The 19808-nt window shown below is 40.9% G+C and overlaps 2 protein-coding genes and 1 long non-coding RNA gene across 12 annotated transcripts in view; 2 read left to right on the top strand and 1 right to left on the bottom strand.

Moving 5' to 3' along the window:
• LOC111247688 (guanine nucleotide exchange factor DBS-like) overlaps window positions 1–6231 on the top strand; it is a 185127-nt gene extending 178896 nt beyond the window's left edge. For all 10 annotated transcript variants that reach the window (XM_022798948.2, XM_086985413.1, XM_086985414.1 and 7 more), the window contains one exon: window positions 334–6231. In XM_022798948.2, coding sequence (XP_022654683.1) covers window positions 334–434 — 101 coding nt within the window. In that variant the 3' untranslated portion in view covers window positions 435–6231. The remainder of the gene's footprint in view (window positions 1–333) is intronic.
• LOC111247694 (uncharacterized) overlaps window positions 1–17473 on the bottom strand; it is a 31707-nt gene extending 14234 nt beyond the window's left edge. Inside the window, exon 1 of the long non-coding RNA XR_002672220.2 lies at window positions 17221–17473. This is a non-coding gene — a long non-coding RNA (uncharacterized LOC111247694). The remainder of the gene's footprint in view (window positions 1–17220) is intronic.
• LOC111247690 (uncharacterized) lies at window positions 10735–14201 on the top strand. Its single transcript, XM_022798952.2, has one exon. It carries the CDS (start codon window positions 12394–12396, stop codon window positions 13363–13365), a length of 972 nt encoding a protein of 323 aa, XP_022654687.1. The 5' UTR covers window positions 10735–12393; the 3' UTR covers window positions 13366–14201.
• Window positions 17474–19808: the final 2335 nt, after the last annotated feature.

Here is a 19808-nt window from a genome sequence, read left to right as displayed (position 1 = left end):
GGTAATCGCTTCAGCTAAACAGCATTACGTAGTACTTTATATACTTTGTATAATCATCGTCCAATCACCTCATCCAGATCTAACGAATAATTTACCTTTAGCTTAAATCCCAGAACCGGGACCGAACTCAAACAGGGTGTAGCTACATGTTAGTTAATCTTTGAACTTATAAAAGTTCAAGCTAATTCTCTGCACATAGTTTATAGATCTCATTTATAGATTTCCTGTTTCCCCATTCGTTCGATGCGCCTATTAAAGCAATATATATATATATATATATATATATATATATATATATATATATATATAAAGCTTATCAAGAACTTATTTCAGATTCGGGTTGTGGTGTGGGCCCGTCGGGGCCGGGTCTTCGGCACACTTATAGTAGAAACAGTGTTGCAAGTAACCTGAGCACTACTTCATTGGACCCGTAACTTACCTTCTCGTATACGGAATTGTCGGGGGACGCAGCCGCAGCGCGCATCGGCCAACTAATGACCACAAGCAAAAATGCAACTTTTCAACAAACGACGATGATTAAATAATGTCATCTTCTGCTGTTGCTACTACAGCCATCGTCTCCGTCGCCGCCAGTGAGAAAAGAAGAAAGCAGACAGCTATGGGGACGAACGAACGACAAGATACACCAAACAAGATTCTAGATCAACCTTAGCGGAAGGCAGTGTCGCATCGTGGTTCTAATAGATAGCCAGTGGAAGTGAGCCCGCTAACTAGCAAACAGGCCAAAATTCAACAAAGGATCCGCTTCTAGCTAGCAGAGTAAAGAAAACATCTCACAACCGATATCTCACACCACTCCCATCATACTGCAGAATCACTGGTATCACACCACAGATAGATAATTCTATCACGATGCAAACTGTGACACCACATCCAGTTATCAGTCCGCTTTTGCAGCCATCCACACAGATGCTGTAGAAGTTTTCCATAAAGAAGTCCTTCAATCCAAATTGGCTTTTGTCCTCGGGGTGAGTTAGGTAATTATTGCTGACGTCGCCACTACTATTATTTTATATAATAACAGGCTGCCAGTTCTCATAAGTTAGCTTGTCTACAAAGAAACTAGCTGATGTTTACGCTCGATGAGGATTCAGGCCACCCCCATGACAGCCGACCCATTAAGTACTGTAGAGTCTTTTATATATATATATACAATTTGATGTAGAAACTGGCCTACCTCGACAGATGTGCGCCAAAACATGTTACTTTTATGTTTACGTGGGTACAGTACAACGTGATTCGTTGTGTTCTTCCGCTAACAGAATGTGTGTGACCGCTTATTTTTGCCGGCCACCTGCACAGACCTGTCGCACTGTTGTAACTTAGATGAACATCGAACCGTTTAGCTTTAGCTAAGCACGTACGTTGACTACATCAAACTCTTACTGTCCCCAACCTCAGTCGTAGGCAGTGCCGTCAACATCGCTGATTCAATCCCCATTTTTTCAGCAAACTGAAGAGGTACTGAAGGCCCTTCTTATCAATGTGCGAAAAAAATCCATTACACTATCCATGCCGACAACACGCTCACGCTAAATTCACCGACCACACAGTGAAGTTCAAAAACAAAAAAACGGAAAAAAAGCGAAAGAGGCGCCATGTTCCTTTGCTCAAACGTTTTACTGGCGTTGGCGATGTAGCGCCAGCGCTTCATGAGCGCTCACAAGTGCCATCGATCGACAGCTTCAATACAACTCTATCAGTAGTACCATTGATATCACAATACTCAAACTAATTATTCATAATAGAATGCATAAAGTACAGGCGGCAGTTCACGAGTCCGAGAGTTCCCATAGCAAATAAATTCAAGAGATACATATAGTAGCGTCCTCCGTGTTAAAGACCAATATATATGTATATACATCTATATAAAGACACCACTGCACCACTCATCATGATGAACTCGCATCTCCCATTGTTGGCGCCGCCACCTCTTCGCATCGTTTAACGTTTTACCGATAGACATCGTTAATATGATGCACGCTATTAAGGCGCTCAATGTGTCTAGCTACGGAAATCGATGCTAGTTCGATGGCAACCAAGACTGCCGGCGTAATAGTGTATGACCCCGCTATAGAACAATTCTTATCAATGAGAATTACTACAGATTATTATGTGGTTCACCATTCGTTCACGGGTTAATATAGCCTGATATACTGGTGACAGGCAGGCCGGGGGTAGGCGATGACTGGGCTACATTCCGAGACCGGGTTATGAAGTTCTGCTGCGGCAACTGGGCATCCCATGCCCATCCTCCACTGATAAAGCAAGGTGATCACGACCTGCCCAATGCGCGAAGTTGCTTCGATACCGGAGTAATGTTGATAGCCGCTGTCATTTTCATTATGAAGTGCGGCCGCCGATGGCGCTCATGTGCCATTGGGTCTTTGTCCCTTCTTCCCTAGACCATTTTCTAGTACCTTCTCATACAATTTCTCTGACTGTCCTTATAAAGAAGAAATTATTTACTTGCATAGTTCTGTTTTACGTATTATCGATAACGAAGACGCTCGTTTTTGCCCAACGTTTCGATAGTCACCAGCTGGAGTAAGTGACAGATAATAACGTGTATTGGTAAAATTTTTTGGTTCATGTGAAGACTTTCTTTTTTCCGCAAATCCATTACGCTAGAAATACGCCAGTAGCAATTATCTTCACGTATACTTCGCAGAGTCATCGTCTACAACCATATAAGCACATAGCGCGAGAAACTTCTTTTCTACACATAAGTTCTCTGATGGTGAGATATAGATAAAGCTGAATTAAAAAAAAAACATACGGATACTTCGTCCTTATTACTACCATACAGTAACTACATACAAGTTTATTGGGCTTGATAGACGATGCGTAAGATTGAAACAACAACAATCTAAGAACAGGAACTTGTAGCAGAAGTGAACCAGTGGCCGGAAGTCACCGGCCATATCGGAGGGAAGAGGCATGCCTATTCGACATTGAGAGAGAGAGAGAGACGGTAAAATGGACGGCCAGAAACATATTTCCAATGGCGTTTGATGCCCCAAGGAGCATTTGGCATTTTACCACGCACCTACAGGCCATAAAGGGCGGCCTCAATTCTTATCAATGTGTCCAATTCATTGCAAATGCCACCTCTATTTTTATGATTTTTGACTACTCGTCAATCGTATCTTAGGAGCGACACAGCCCCGTAGCATCGTTGCTGCTGGCTTTAGCACCATGCGAAAATGTTATAATACTTGACAAATAGAATAAGTCAAGCGAATTTGTCTAACTAATACGCAGAGTAATTCCTTTTTACTCGGGCGTGAGCCAATTTCCAACACATTCATTATACACTAGACCTATAAAAACCTAACCAATCTATATTCTACGAATGCGAAGTTCTAGAAGACGCAGGCCACAATGCCTCCTTTCGAGACACAAACCAGCCGACCTATTATCCAGACCTGTCCAAAACAGTAATGAATTGTACTAATGATAAACACAGATCGACGTCAGACGTCTATCGTTCCGTATAACTGCTACTATCGCAATGCAATTGTAATTGTGACTATGTCTATATATAGTCACTTCTACAAACAGATCTCAGCGCACCCTTTACAACCTTCACTCACTCTGTTTTACTAATAATGAATCGAAACGTGAGATATCCATCCATTCCATTTTTATCTAGGCTTCAGCATAACACAATACTCGAGTATGTTACAGGTCTGATCGTGCAACATGAACTTACCTGGTGTGGCGTGCTGAAACCCCGTATGTACGACGGCACTATTACACCGAGCTTCTCTAGTGAATTTTCATGTAATATTTATATTATAGTAAGATATTTATATCTTGTTAGCTTTTTTTACCATTCCAGCTTCGACAACATCAGAATAGAATAAATCATAGAGAAACGAAATTGAAATTGACTGTATCCAGGCTCGTTTCCGCTTGCCTGACTGACAACGATATAAATCTTATCACGTATGGGATATTTCTACCCTGAAAGCGATGTTGTCTACGGCTGACTGTGACTATTATTGTACAATAAAGGACCAGAAATAATTACCTCCACCTTAAACTATATAACTCAATAGCACTTACAACAATATAAATAGGATATATTTAGCTAACATGCTCTGAATTTACCGTGGTAACACGACTTATTAATAACAACGCCAAGGATAGCAATAAACATTAGGCCTGTTATCCAGTGAGTGATAAATGATCTATTTACTCCGCAGTGCAGAAGGTGCAAATCAGTGGGGGCAAAACAGGGTGAAATGTGGTAATTCGTCCTAGCGATCAGTCGAATAGAGATCTTCCTAATGGAAAGTGTACGGACGTTGTCAGAAGCAGGGCGACTTACAAAATCGTGTACGCCCTTAGGTAGCAGTGATTGTGATGTAAAAATACGACAAAAATTAGGTTTTTCCCTTTTAGCGTAAAATTTCCGGAGGGCAATTGATGTTTCCCGTCGCTCGATTGTAATTTAGAATATTGTCTAAAACCTTATACTATAATAGAGTAAATGAAAAAGCAGACCGAACTGCATGAATTTTGGTCACTGAGTAGAGTATTCGTAATGAGTGAGCACTGCCTATCGAGGTCCTTCTCTCAGGCGTTCGCGATGCTTTACCTATTACGAAACGACTCACCGGCACGTACTGTTTGCCTAAGAACGATATACCTTATTCTATACATGAGAGCATATATTCCACGCGCTTCATGCGGATGGTTGTGAGCGTGTCAAAAATTTACGCTGCTTCCGGCAGTGTATCCGCCATTGTTTAATAGCCGTCATCGAAATAATAATGCAAATAGATAAATCTATAATGGTTAATTACGACTGAAGCAACGTGTATCCTTAAGGAGAAAAATTCATACTCACTGAGATCGATTCTATTGGATGTCGTAGGAAATGCCACACCTAACAAAAAAGCCATTTAAATGAAGGTCTTGGGAGATTCAGCTGAATTAAACGACTGCTGATTGAGCGACTGATTCACTGGGTAATCGAGAACGAAACATAGAGTATCTGCGTGTTTTTGTGCGTGTCTGTCTATGTACTATAATATGTGCATGCTCCCTGTATACTTGTATTGGACGTCCGTCGTTCACGTGTGCTTTACGTGTCGTTCGTCAGTTATGAGCTGCGTCAGCATATAGATATATTCGTGTCGTCGTCAAGAACAGTTCAACCGAACCGCCGAAGTGTTACCTATTTACAATATAAGAGACAACACCGAATGCAATAGTACTACCAATTCTTACCGATGCAAGCGTCCGCTGCGTTGCTGCAAAGTAGAAGTTGACAGCATCGAAACAATAAGTTACCAATTACCGTTTGGTTTTATATGCCAACGATAGTTTGCGAAGATGGATGGCAATTTTTGTAGACAAACAAGTGAAACGGGACCGACATCAAAGGCAAAAAACCACCCCTAATAATATCAAGGTATACCATGGCGTAAAAGGATTATACGCCTAACGGATTTCGTATCAACTTATCTATTGCATTGTTACAGCTGCCTATCGCCGGCTGCACGTTGACGCACGACCATGATCAGGTTATCTTGCGGATGAGTAAGGCTTTCCTATACTATGAATTGGACTACCGACTATCATAGACATAGAGTAAACGAAGGTATATTGGATTACGGTATTTTTTTTTTGTCAAACTATGTACACAAGGATTCATGACGTGTCGCTCACAGTAGCGACAATGGTAAATCGTCGCTCGTTCGAATTAAAGAAAATGATTAAGCGTCACCAAATCATGATCCATGCAATCGAGACGCGGTCAAAATGCAAAAGTGGTGAATATACATGCAATACTAATAATAATTCCTATATATATATATATATATATATGGTTAAGAGATGGTCATGTGATGAGGACAAAAGGCCTTTGTCTAAAGCGTGACGTTTGAGAGCAACAAACGCTAGATGAAATGAACGAATTCCGCCGAATGAGGCACGAAAAGAAGAGAGGGCCGAGAGCAGAAGAGAATGTGGTATCACATAAGGCGATAGTCACGAGGAAATCGTTATGTTAACATTGTTGACGAGGATCTACGAGCGACGGACGACATTATTAGAGGGACGCCGATGATGCTGATGATACTATGTATTAAAAAACACACAAACTGTATGTTAATTACACCGACGACATCAATGAAGAAGAAGAAAATTCTGTGGAAAATGACAATAATATAAACCATGACTAAGTTAAAAATACTGCCTTGGGTTTTATCATTACAGAGTATATAGTTTAGTTAGGAGAGGTCCTCTCTGCACATTTTCAAGGAAACCGCGCGGTGCGGCGTTTCGAAAAGAAGAAAACTTTGTGAAGTAGGACATTCTCTGCTAAATTCAGTTTCTTTCTCAGTACAATCCTTTAGATGTCTGTTTTGCTATAGAAGGCAGGCGTTGCATGTATGGAGTTAAATATTCGAAGGGTAGTTGAAGACCAGACTCGGGATTCCGACTGCAAGCGTATGTGGGATTCAAATCGATTTTAAAAATACACCACATAGTCAAACGTAAATATCATACACCGTAAAATAACAGGGATACCAAACCGTGGAGCGGTCGCTTATATTCGATGTATTAGGTAGTTCACCAACTTTTTAGCATAGCACCACCGAGCAATAGCATACATTTATACGGGGCGGCCTTTTTCCTTTCTCTAGTCCTAGGAAGTCGTGTTTGGGAGCTTAAACAGTGTGGGTATGTGATCGCGGAATCGCTTTCAAGAAAAGGTACAGCGTGTGACCTTTAGCTAGCACGTAATGATAATCATTGAGGAAGATCGAAGTTACGTTTCATTGCTGGCTCTAGCAAAGATAGACGCGTGTGTTTGTGTGCCTTTATCATAACTGGAACTTTTTTTTTTTCATACTTAAACGTTCACATAAAGAAGATGCGGTGATTGACAGGATGTTTCTACTACTACTACCTGATGTTTGTCTTCCTGGGAATATTATCGTAAAAAGAGTAGCTTTATTTTCTACGATAGCTATTTTTTACCTCACATCTTTTTCCGACCCATTTATTTCATTGTCAATAGTTGACACTGGCGATAAGGGGAAAGCTCAGTGTTGCCTGTCAGTAAACCGCGCGTACTCCAGTCTCGGACATGAGGATATCAAGCTCGCTCCAACCAATTGCCAAAAGGAAGCCAGGCATATTTACGTGGCTGATTTATTGAATAAGTTCTGTGTAATCTAAAGATCCACTACGCACATCAATGCGGCTGTTGCATGTTGCAATAAAATGTAACAATTTAAAGAATCATTTTAACAAGGCTCTAAATAAAGTAGATTCGCGAAGATGAGTTAAGGTCTGTTCTATTCGAATCAAAGATTTCTATGTTAAAGCACTAATAGCTAGCACCATTCGGCCGCCTGTAAAGGTACAGGTTGTTACCTAGGCAGACCGAGCTCTTTACCGCGTTTTAGCAAATCTAAATAAGAAAAACCTTCTATATTCCGCTTAGTAAACTGTTCGAAATGCGCTCGAGAGACACCTTTTTTTCGTGAGCACAAACTCGACACGCAAAAATAGCGATAGAAAAATAACACAAACATGGCGATCATACTCTTCCAGTGCTTCGCTTGTTAATGTTTTTCTATTTATGTATATAGTCGAAGATATGTTTACATTTTACGCCAGTTGCCCATGGCTCCATTGAAACTGTTTAAAAATTGTTTATCTTTATCAGGAAGTCAACACCCGAATAGCGAAAAAACTAAACCGGTATTCTAAAAGCATAGAATCTCGATAACCAATTCTGCAGCGCTACTCGCATGTACGTTAGCTTAAGACTTAAATTAAAGTCAAACGTGAAAACGATCAGACACAGCAGACAAATCGTTATACGGTAATGTTTTTTGATGCTCTTAAGCACAGTGCTCTGCTGGTGCACGACCATCCGCCTGAGATGTGATGAAGTACAGAGCGCGAGTTGAATTTTATCCAGTTCAATACAATTAAATCTACCTAACATAATTGTTTGTCTCATTTGATAGTGTACCTATCTATGCAGAGAGGTTAGCCTCGGCTACTGGCCGTAACAAGATCCGTGTCGAAATAGACCGACACCCCCTAGCAATCGCCGATATAACCAGTTTCGATTCGGGATTTACAACACTAATTAGCTAGAAAGTTACAAAATATTATTTTCTAGTTCGTAAATAACTTTTACTGAACCGTGACCGTGCGTCACGAAATTAGTAACGTGAACGAACCATAAGCAGTTTCGCTTAAGCGTAAGCTCGAAAACTTACGTTGATAGGGAGCAAAACAATTAGAGGGCTAAAAAGAGGAGCTTATTTGGACAATTCAAGAATTAATCTACCCCTTTCTAAGGCGGTCATTAACTTTTGTTTTGGGAAATTGTTTTTCAACTTCTCGAACCCAAACCTATTGAGGAATTTTCCCCTTTACTCCTCTTCGAATTTCTCGAAAGTCGCATGAAATTCGGCAACAGCGCAGATCGCTGATTTTGGGCGAAAGGATAAGTTGTTAATCTTGTTGGGGTTCGTCCAGCGCAAAGGAATTGAGTAATAATAGCTGGGTCTTTGCTTGAATTCCGAACTAATCCATTTGTGTTCTAGAAAGAACAGGTTTTCGTCTGCTATAAAAATGTAACATATATATGTATGTATATAGTATAATATATATATAAGGTAATGTATATATATATATATATATATATAGAACGGTACATTCAAATTAGGAAAACTTTAGCAGGCTGTTCGAGATAGCGGGCATGCTTGACTACATTACTCCTGGTAGCAGACGACAGCCAGTTCTTTCTAGAACAAATATGCAAACGCAGCGTTACGAGAAGCAGTGAATTATTTCGCCATGAGCTACACACAGATGAGTACGATCAGATACGTTTTCTCACCTCATCCTTATCTGATTTACGTCACAGTGTACGTCAAAATTTATTTCGTTTTACCGTTCCGTCGTTTCATTACTTTTTCCCAAATTACACGTGAGTGTTTATCATGATTGAAATATTCCAGCCGATTATCTTATGTAAGTTATTCTCTAAGTAACTGCCTGGAATCAGCCTAAAGCAAAAATAAACGAATAGAAGTCCACATCATTCACTTACAAACTTATTGAAATACAATTGAATTGAAACGCATCTGTATTAACATAAACGACATGTATACATTACAGGGAAAATTCTCACATAAAAATACAGCTATTTACGTTTACGTATCACATATGAAATTTGAAGAGGGATCGTGCTCATAGATCCACCTCCCCGTGCGTCATACATGTATGTAAACATACGTTTAATTCTTTTTACATGTTTATGGTGCCGAAAATATTATATATTCTTATGTTACTTAATAGTGCTCATTTAGCCAAGAATTTAGATATTTATAACATGATTTTAAGCTTTCAAATGCTTTTAGTGCAAGTTTCGCTGTGAAATACTTCGTTAGTTTTTAAATAATTTATTAAGTCGTCGAGTAGCTTATTGTTGGGAGAAAGAAATGCCTTCGATAACAACAGGTCCTTTTTTTTCTTAATTGTAGCTTAACCCTTTCCGGTACCTATGGCAGGCTGTAAAAATGTATTACAATATGCATTTTTTAACTGGTCAAAATATTTTTCATGGTATATTCTTATCCAGTGCACTAAACCTATTTGAGTAGGGGACGTTAGCGGAAAGATTGCCGCTAATCAACGTTGTACGGCTGGCGTAGTACAAAGCGATATATGAGGACCAAGAATCTCGTCAAGGCTCACACAGATAGAGAAGTAGATATATACACACAGGGTCACACAGCTGCAAGCTTGTACATAGGCTCTCACAGACGTGTTTAGCAAAGTCCTGCTGACCAACGAGAGCTCACAACTACAGTTGTTGTAGACATGACCGTCATTGCTTCGTCGGGTTTTTCTATTGTCTGAGTCAGTCGACCGATCTGATCTCTGTGCCGACAAAACAGGCGCTACTTTATCATGATACAGACTAGTTCTAGCTGATACAGTGTCGTAGATTTGTCCACTGCCACCAATATCGCAGCGTCTCTAGACTAGTCGCTGCCGCCGCCACCCATCTCTCGACCCAATCGAATCGAAATCACTATACGATACGCTTGTCGATAGACCCACAAGCATTGCCTTGCTTAATTGTCTATCACACATTATATCTGTCTGTGCTCATTGTCCAAAGTTTGAAAACGCTTGCCTCGTTTAGCGTGTACGAACTTGGCCATTTTCGCTAGCTAGCTTGACAACCCGGGTATGTTTAGACCGGCTCCCTGCCATGCCGTTTGTCATCGCGTCCGGTGGCACGATAATCGCGGGTCCCATATTACCTGCATAGCTAAGCGAACGTGGGGTACACCATAACTGCCACTGTCATTTTTAACTGTGATTATTGCTTGTGGCCAGCTGCGTGTGGCCTACTGGCATGGATTTCATCTGAAATACGATAGAATACCAGGACAATAAAGTTTTGTTGGCGATGTACTCTTTTGACTGGCAGTCGTCTTTTCTGGCATGCTGTTTCGTCCTCGCTCTTTCCACAGTTATGTCCCGTGTATTATCTCATATACTACTACGCTGTTTTTTTAGGCAAGAGTGTGTGTGTTGCTTTTGTCTAACTGCTGTTTATAGCCGCCGCCGAAGATCCTTTGAAAGCAGATACGTAACGTCAAAGCCATCCTGCCAAGCCACACAAACAGGGCTGGAAGGACAAAGCTAACAGAAAGGTGAGCCAGTGAGTAAGCGAATAAACCCGTGTTGTTTTTACCTTGCCAGATGGGCACACCTGTGTAAAACGAATATACAAATAAGAGCTCTCTCATTCAGCTCTGCCGCTAATGATAATTATGGCTATTGATTTTCCATCGCGGATAACTCTGCCCGTTGATATAGCGTAAAGAATATACCACGTGTCGGCTTCTAGTGAAAATGTCAGTTGTTGATCCCAAGTCTCTTTGCCTCGCTTGAGTAGTGCGAATATCGCTGCTGGTACTTCCAATAACATGCTGGTGATGGGAACAAAAGCGTTCTGGTTATCGCTGTTTTGTTGTCTTGTCTTGAGCGCCGCACCGTGTACGCCTGCGATTCCTCTCTCCTCAATGGCGGCCTTTAACGGCCGTCTCTATCAGCTGATTGAATAAGAGCAATTTGATTAGCTGCTGTGTAATAAGGTAGCGTAGCTTGCGCAGCGGCTGGTAACACGGGAGTCTCGTGCGCGTAGTAGTGGCGCGATGACGTGGTATTTGTAGCGCTGAATCAAGAAAGCATTGACTCGGCCGTTGTCGCTTGCCGGCTTCTTCCAATCTCCGAAGTCCAATCGCCGGCGACTCAGGACAGTGTAGTATTCTTCGTGGGAGAGTGTGTGACTCCCTATATTGCCCAGGCTGTGTCTGGTTTCGGCTGGCATTGAGTCTAGACAGTAAGCACGGCTAGTAACCAGCGACCAGTACAGCTCCGACGGCATTTCGTAGTTTTGGATCCTTTTGACTTCTCTATCAGCCATACGCCAGCGCGTCTCCAAACACGGCGTTGTTTGTTGTCAATATGTGTGTGTATCCCTGTCTGCAGCGCCGTTGACTAGACAATAATGCTGCTCTGCCTGGAGCTTGCCGTAGCGGGTGTACATCTTCCATGCATTCGTCTGTGCATGCCGCTTACCCTCCCCAGCCTTTGTAGCCGATGTCAGACCTCCCTTTGACTGGCTGAGTAACCGGATCTCTCCCCGGGTCCCCCTCGCGCTCCTTTGTTGACTTCGGCGGCAGGCAGTACCGCGTCAAAGCCAGCTGCCGACCGACCGACCAGCTAGCCAGCCTGCGCACCCTACCGTCCGTTCTCTCAGTAGCTAACCCAGTGTTAGTCATCGTCGAAACGGTGGCAGCAGCCGCAAAAACAGTCAGAGTCACCATCGCCGTAGACCGTGTCGTGAACGCAGCCGGCCCCCTTCCAGTGAGCCGCAGGTCGGCCCTGCCTCTGACTACTCGGGACCAATTGGAGTACAGCAGCCGCTCTTTGTACGCAGTACACCGAGCCGAATGCCCCAGAACGATGTACAGTGGAACTGCCCATGCGAAGACGTTTGCTTTCGTGTGTGAAGCAAGATACAAATGAGCGGAGCTCGTTTGAACGAACAACGAACGTTTTTGCTTTGAAAGGTGCGCAGATCAAAACACAGGCTTACAGTTTGATGGAGATGCTTCCGGCGTGGGGGTGAGTGGTGTGGCGCAGTGCAGTGCACAGTGTACAGGTACAACAACCACCGTCCCTAGCTTCTCTTTACAGGCCGGTTGCAATATAACCCGGTCCCAGATAAGTTGACCCGGTTCCCAGAGAGTCATCGTCATAACCTTTCAAAACATCTGCACAGGCGATCGAACCATCAGCAGTATGCCCGAAGAAAATTCGACGGAAGACTTTGGAGCCCGGTTGGAGACGCTTCTGGCCAACTTCCAACTGGATCGAAGCCGGTCCCTGAGTGCTCGATGCCGGAAATTTGCTGTCGACGGCCAGGTTGTTGGATTAATTCGCAATTCCGACTGGGAATTGATGCGGAAGCATACCGAAGGTGTTTTCGTTGAGGAAACCGACATCATTTCACTTAATCCCGAATGGAAGACGTGCGAGGAACGGACACTGCAGATGGCTGCGGCGCTTCAAAAGCTCAGAGAGGAAAATTTGTTTCCAACACTGAAGGGCTGGCGCAACGAAACCTATGATATCGCCGCAAAGTTCGGCGATGCCACGCTCATGCGAATGGAACGTTCCGCGACCTGCCTCTTTGGAACCAAACGCTACGGGGTGCACATCACTGGCTACGTCGAGGACGAAGATGGACGCGTGGAGAGTGTCTGGTTCCAGAAGAGGAGTCCAACAAAGGAGACGTGGCCAAACAAAATTGATATAATGGTAAGTGGTGGACTAAGTTCTGGCAACTCTGTAACCGACTGTCTCATACGAGAAGCCGAAGAGGAAGCTTCGATGTCTGAGGAACTTGTGCGCCGACTGGCTCGTCCCGTCGGTTTTGTGTCATTTATATACGAGGACGAACGAGGCATTTTTCCTGAGACAATTTTTTGCTTCGATGCACGCCTGCCAAGAGACTTTGTCCCAAGAGCGTCCGACTGCGAGGTGCAGTCGTTCCATTGCGTCCCCGTCGAGGACGTCGCCAATCTTGTGGTTAATAGCGACGTATTTAAACTGACCTCGGCACCAATCGCCCTAGACTTTCTCGTTCGACATTCCATCCTGCACCCGGACTCACTACCGCAGTATGGCGCGCTTCTCGATGCTATCCATCTGGCTTTGCACAACTCTTATCCAGAAAACGTAATTTCGACGGACAACGGACATTGCATATGACGAAGTAGGTGGGTTCTCGAAGAGGACCAATAGCCTAGAACTTGTACATCATTCATTGAGAGATCACCGAAGAGCCCCAGTTGAAACGGTTACTTGGTTGATCAATATATTATTATTATTGCTACTGTTTGTATAGCTACTCATAAACATAGTCATTAGAGATAAAAAAAACACAGTATCAACAAGAAGAAAACAAAAGTACGTAATTAAAGGATATCATAACTCGAGTGAAGTAGTGGTTCATGCGAAACGACAGAAAAATATTTATAAGTAACGCCACTTAATAACATGTACGAGCATGTACAAACGCTTAGTAACTGCATTATTATTACAAACTATATTAGCTATTTTTTAAATAGACCACAGAGTCATACAAGGGCATTGTCATATAAGCCCAACTGCTTGGTGCAGCTGTCGATCTATGAGGTTATGTACGGCATAGTTCAACATTGTATGAAAGGAAGTATTCGAGTAGCTAACAGCTTAGTAACACCCACTGCTTTGTATATACGGCTGATACTATTTACGTCGCAAAGAAGTTGCCCCAACGCCTCAGTTCTTAGTAAAACTGCTTCTGAAAAACTAATATCAAACACACAAAAAATAATAGTATATAAGTAAAATAGTAGAAAAAATACAGCAACTGAAGTGTGGAGGACGGTGAGTGTTATTCATGGAGTACGAATATTGTAACGCAATAAATCTACACACACACACACACATATATATATATATATATATATATATATATATATATATATGGAGACATAAATAAAGCATATGTACGAGAGCTACAAGAAAGAGCTCAGAAAAAAGAAGCGCATACTTCGCAGAAATGTACGGCGTTTTCATTTAATTATTATATAAAAACAAGGCTACTACTTTTCAATTACCCTTATTTTAAGCTAGCGTGTAAAACGTACACCTTAACTTTTAAGACGACTGTAAACACGCACGTATATATATATATATATATATATATATATACACGTGCGTGTGTATATATTGCCGGCAGATAAAAAAGCAGCTTCCGTAGCATGTTATTCACAGACATATAAAATTGATTCGGAGATGATTTTCAATAATTTTGGACCAGTTGCGGTCTAAATCTGTTGACTGATTCAAAAACGTGTAGAATCAAAAGTTGTCACAAAAAAAAATGACCGATTTCAGTAGTGTGTTTTAAATTTTTAGAAAATTGGAATAATTTCAAAATTATTCTATATTATGCTATAGGGTTCATCGATCTGTTAATTGCTTTTGCTATATTGAGTCAGAAAGTTTCTATATAGATTTATTACAAAGATGGCTTTGAAAAAAACTAAATACTTCTTCAAAAAATACAAAACGTGTAATATTTACTTAAGAAGAATATATAACGATAAATTATTCTGTTCCCGGTCACATTCGAGTTGCTGTTGTTCTACGTAGACGAATGAATTTAGCTTCAAGCACACTGAGGATGAAACCTCTGCGAAAGATGATTCTTTTGGCTCGATTGAGGTCTAAAATAACATCAAGAAACCAATGATTTCGTACAGTTAGTACTATATTGTCACAGCCGTTCTTGTAACGTAATCCAAAATGGTCTCCATTATGTTACTAGCATTAGTGCCAACTGAGGGATATCAGAGCTGATATGTTTTAGCCATTGTAAACAGAACGCGTTCGTAAGAAGAACGCGGCTAGGTTCTAGTTCGGTTAATTTTGGGAGAAATCCAAGGCAGGCCGCGTACGAAAGGCTGACTAATTCAAAGGAATAAATGCTCGTGTTCTAAATTAGGTTTCAATACGTCACTGTGCTAGAAATACTATTTGTTGCTATCTAGCTTCAATGGCAGCTGGCTCAAAAAAAAAACGTAAGTGTTCCATAAGATATAAATAGTACGAAATGAATCTAGTAGATATGCGCTGTTATCAGGAATGGATTTCATTTGATCTACTTTCGAAGCAGCGATGCGTCTTAGGTGGCTAAAGCATAGTTTAATCGCTTATGTTATGTATAGAAATCGTAGCCTATTGCGTAAGGCCAGGTCATAAGAGGCAGCCAACAAGCCACTGTGATATTTCGATAAATCATCGGGTCTATCTCTAGTACCACTCTAGCGCCTCACGATGATTCGTACTGGTACCTGCCATTGTTGAAAAACATCTATGGCTTTACCGTTAGCATCTACCGTAATGGCTATTTCTATTTATTGATCTCATGATCCTTTCTATGAAATTCAGGAGAGCTCAAAGGACGCTGCTACACCGTTTCACCGATCGTTATTCCCTTAGACAAGGATTGGCGACGACAACGTTGCGGCGATACGAATGCAGGATAGCAACGTACAGGACTAACTATGATGACGATAGAACACTCTTCGAAATCAGAGAGAGCCGCCGTCGTCGTCTAACTAGAAAACTTAAGTTCAACATCGTGATTAGGACGTTGTTTATATCTGCCGACTGAAAATGGGCATGACATTTAGTCCAGTGATCGTATTTTATGAATACAATTCTCTTCTCTCCCGGATTTATTCTCACAAATGTTTAAACTATTCAACCTAAGTCACATAGTAATCAATTAATGGCATTAAGTTAGTTTTATAAGCAAGTTACTTGAATAAGCTATAAGGTTATTTTAAGGCCAGGTATGAGCAACGTCAGCCCAGCTGTCTTCGTTGATGGCCCGCAGTTTTTAATCACAGTGATTTCTTAATTGCCGCCGCCGCCTTCTACGAGGGCGTAATAATACATGACTAATTTTACATTAGTCTTACAAAATTCCTTTACAAAATTACATTTTTCAATTTTCGGGCCAGTTTCTGGTCATTGTTGCAACAGTGAAAAACGTGATACAATATAGTCCCAGAACATTAACCTTTGTTGTCGTTAAACGGCTTCAGGGCTACACAACCCAGGTAATCCAAGTCACATTGGGTCGGCGTTAACGAAAGCTGCGACTCGCTACTAGTCTATGCGTCTAAATGGCTGCGTTCAACTTTGAAATAGAACGCGCTGAAAATGAGTGAAATTTATATGAAAATGCAGCGTACTTTACGACTTTATCATGATCAAGGCTGCCCAGGCCCATAAAAGAACTCGTGCTGTTCACATCCTAGACGCGCTATTGGAAGAAACGGCCCAATGAAACGACTCTGTTACTTTCGTTCCGGAAATTTCAATGTGAAAAGTGTTTCTCGTAGTAGCTGATCAAAATCACGGAAAATATCTATGAAACCATTTTGAAAGTTGACTAGAGCCAACATATAAATAGTCTTGATCCCTTCAAGGTGTCAAACGTTCACCAACGAACGTATCGAAATAGGAACTGAAGAAGCTGGCAACAAACAACTGTTCACTGTTTGGATACCACATGAACTGACGCAACTGGGAATTGAGTCATACTTCTATATGCAGACAAACCACAGAAAGATAGCAAAATTGAGCCACTTTCAAAGCGTTCGGTCACGGGCCATGGAAAATAAATCGCATTTAAAAAGTTAAGAAAGAGATACAAAATGTTCGTCGTAATCTCTGGCTAAACGGCGATCCGATGCGTGTTCGGTAAGGCTAAGAAGGATTTCTGCATTATGAGCTACTGCTGCTGCTGCTACCGCTGCCGCCGCCTAGCAAGACGATTGACGACAACTTAATGTATCGTTTTAGAGCTATTTCCAGGTCCTACATAGGTATAACAAAAATATCCACGATATTAGCCGACGACCTGGCCCAAGTAATTTCTCGAAGTGATCATTTGTTCAAACATTTATTCACTCAGGCTGTATGAGATAAACCCAAACTATGTGATATTACTTATTAGTGATGAGCTTCTTTCATGTATTGAATCGTGGAAATTAAGTTACTTACCACTGATATCAACTTGTACGTCTTATTGGGGAGAGTCACCTATCGATTTTACACAAAGAAACTTGGAAATTTGAGGGAACACTTTTTGTTCAGCAACATTACACAAGCCCTTGTCACAATCCCATGTGGAATTTATTATAAATACATGTCCCTGATGTGTCATTCACTGTATACTGGAAACAAAGCGGCATTAAAAGCTTATGCTTTCCTACTGATCGTAGTCCGTTTTGAAGGTACGATGTAAATAGCGACATTTTGATTTCATTGTGACCTACCGCTCTGAGCTCAGACCACAACACAAATCTGTTAGCAATAGCAGACAAAAAAGTTTGACTCTACGAGAATTGGCACCTTTTAGGGACTCTCAAGAAGCTTCTAGAAACATGTCATCAATCTTAGGCCTGATGCTATTCGAGGATGACATAGACGATACATACTTAATTACTTAACTCTGCAGCGAATCCAATTAAAGTTGAACCAATTGAAGTTACTTGAGCGGGGTTAATAAGAATACAAAATATATACATACAAACAACAGTATATGCCTATTTCTCTGGAATGGAATGCATGAATTCGAGTATGACCCTTACTAAGCATCCAAGGGAACCTATGCTTTGGTCGGCTGACTGAACTTTATCCTTATATTTATTATTTAATCCTTTATTTACATAGATACAAAAGCAATATTTTGTTTACTCTAGATAGAATATAACGTTTGGGAGAAAAATTGCATAGTGGAAAGATGTGCGAAGAAGTAAAGTTATCCTTGTATTTATTATGTTAGAATCCTCTTAGGCTTATTCAGCGTAGACACTTTGGTAACTCTACGAGACAAAATATAGAGAAACTATAATCTCTTTTAGGGTAATGTTCTGTAATCGTAATTGCAGTATTTACGAACTGGTTTTCTATTCTAGATATCTTGCCTAATCAAACCAAACGCAAGTTATATTTGCATTACTTTACAGGACCTGCACATCTAGATCTACTCCTTAGAGACATAGTATTTTTTAATAACTGCTCAGAGTTAACTTACGAATTATATGCAGACTCAGAAAGATGTGCGTGTGTATTTAGTAATGTAAAAAGCTTATTTGTTACATAATGATATCATTTTGAGGACGTAAAGTGTTGATTTGTCTGTAAAATGGCCAAAATTCTCACCCTGATAGCTCATATTTCCTTTGAATTTGCAAGGTGGCTAGTCAGTATCTAATGTGGGTTTTCATCCACGCTTATTTGGTTCAGGTGAAGCGCCTGGTGAAGAACAACTCTGAAACGTGCATACCTTTCTTCATATGTTAAGCCTGTTTTTTCAAGGTTCGGCCTATTTTCAGTTGCTTGGTATAAGGTATCGTAGAGGTTACTACGGTTAAATGATGAACGAGATAAAGTTTCAAAAAATGCCGCCAAAAGCTAGCAAATTCAACAAAGTGGTTTCGAAATTTAAGGATTTTGTCAATGAAACGTAGAAAGTAGCATTTTTTCGTCTTTGCAGTACCACTATTTCTTCTTAGTAGTGATTCTTTGTACTGGCGTTAGTTTTTTGAACACTTTCAAAGGCGTACGTAGTTCCTTATGGGGCCACTGAATTTATTAAACAATCCCAGAAAAGTACGGCCTGTGGATCAGGGTGACTCATCTGATTCTAGTTGAAGCAGTTCGCTACTTCGTTTCTCTTTATTCTAGTCTATTCTTGTGTCTGAGTGTGCCAGGTCGGTAGATTGCGACCACCGGCATTGCTTTTTACCCACCCTCACACAACGGGATGATTTTTCCGCACAGAAATATTCGAATTTAGGCAATTTATCAAAGGTTGCCTTAAAATCGTTGTCGTCATTCAATAGTCAAAGTGATCCCGTAGACTATTACGCCTTTGCTACAGATATAGTTCGATCTTTGTCCGACTAACGGATATATAAAGTTAATGAGCATTTATTTAATATTTTATGTATCATATTTGATATTATTTGCTATAAATTAGATTATATTTGCTAGACTTATTTCCTACTGAAAACTGAACGTTTTAAAAAAAGTAAAAAAACACTTAATTTTTCTCGGTTATAAAACCCGCATTTAGCGTTTATTATTTTTTAGTCGTTAGCCCATCTCTTTCGCAGATCCGATAAACAGGCATGTCATTTATTTAGCTTGTCCCTTATGTGGGCTAATAAATATGCCATTATATCGTACGAGCAGGTAAGTCATAACCAAGTGTGGTACCTGCAACGTCTAGGCAATATGACTCATAGAAATAAAACACTGGACATATAAACCGTTGGCAATAACAAATACTTTTAGTATATACAGAGCAAATAATGTTTCCGTCGACGTGGGTTTTGACCATTTCAAGAACTAAATTCCATTAATTTATCGTATGTAATTCATTACTAAAGGTTTTTATCAAGAAGAGCAAATTAACATCGTTAAACCGTAACAAGCTTCCCCATGTTCGTCGCGATAGACCGTGGCGCGTATGTCTGATGGGCATCATGTTGAGGATGTGTTTCAGAAGTCGAGCCAATGACGGCATCGTCTCGCCTACGATATTCAGCATTTGAAAGTTTTCGATCATGATTTCTATATAT

The sequence above is a fragment of the Varroa destructor genome, unplaced genomic scaffold, assembly GCF_002443255.2.
Source record: "Varroa destructor unplaced genomic scaffold, Vdes_3.0 BEIS01000003.1, whole genome shotgun sequence".
NCBI classification, from domain to species: Eukaryota; Metazoa; Arthropoda; class Arachnida; order Mesostigmata; family Varroidae; genus Varroa; species Varroa destructor.
Note: the sequence above shows the minus strand (reverse complement) of the source record. Positions and strands in the feature narration are given on the sequence as shown.

Excerpts from the sequence above, each read along its gene's own strand:
- LOC111247690 (XM_022798952.2), top strand. The coding sequence starts at position 12,394 with ATGCCCGAAGAAAATTCGACGGAAGACTTTGGAGCCCGGTTGGAGACG.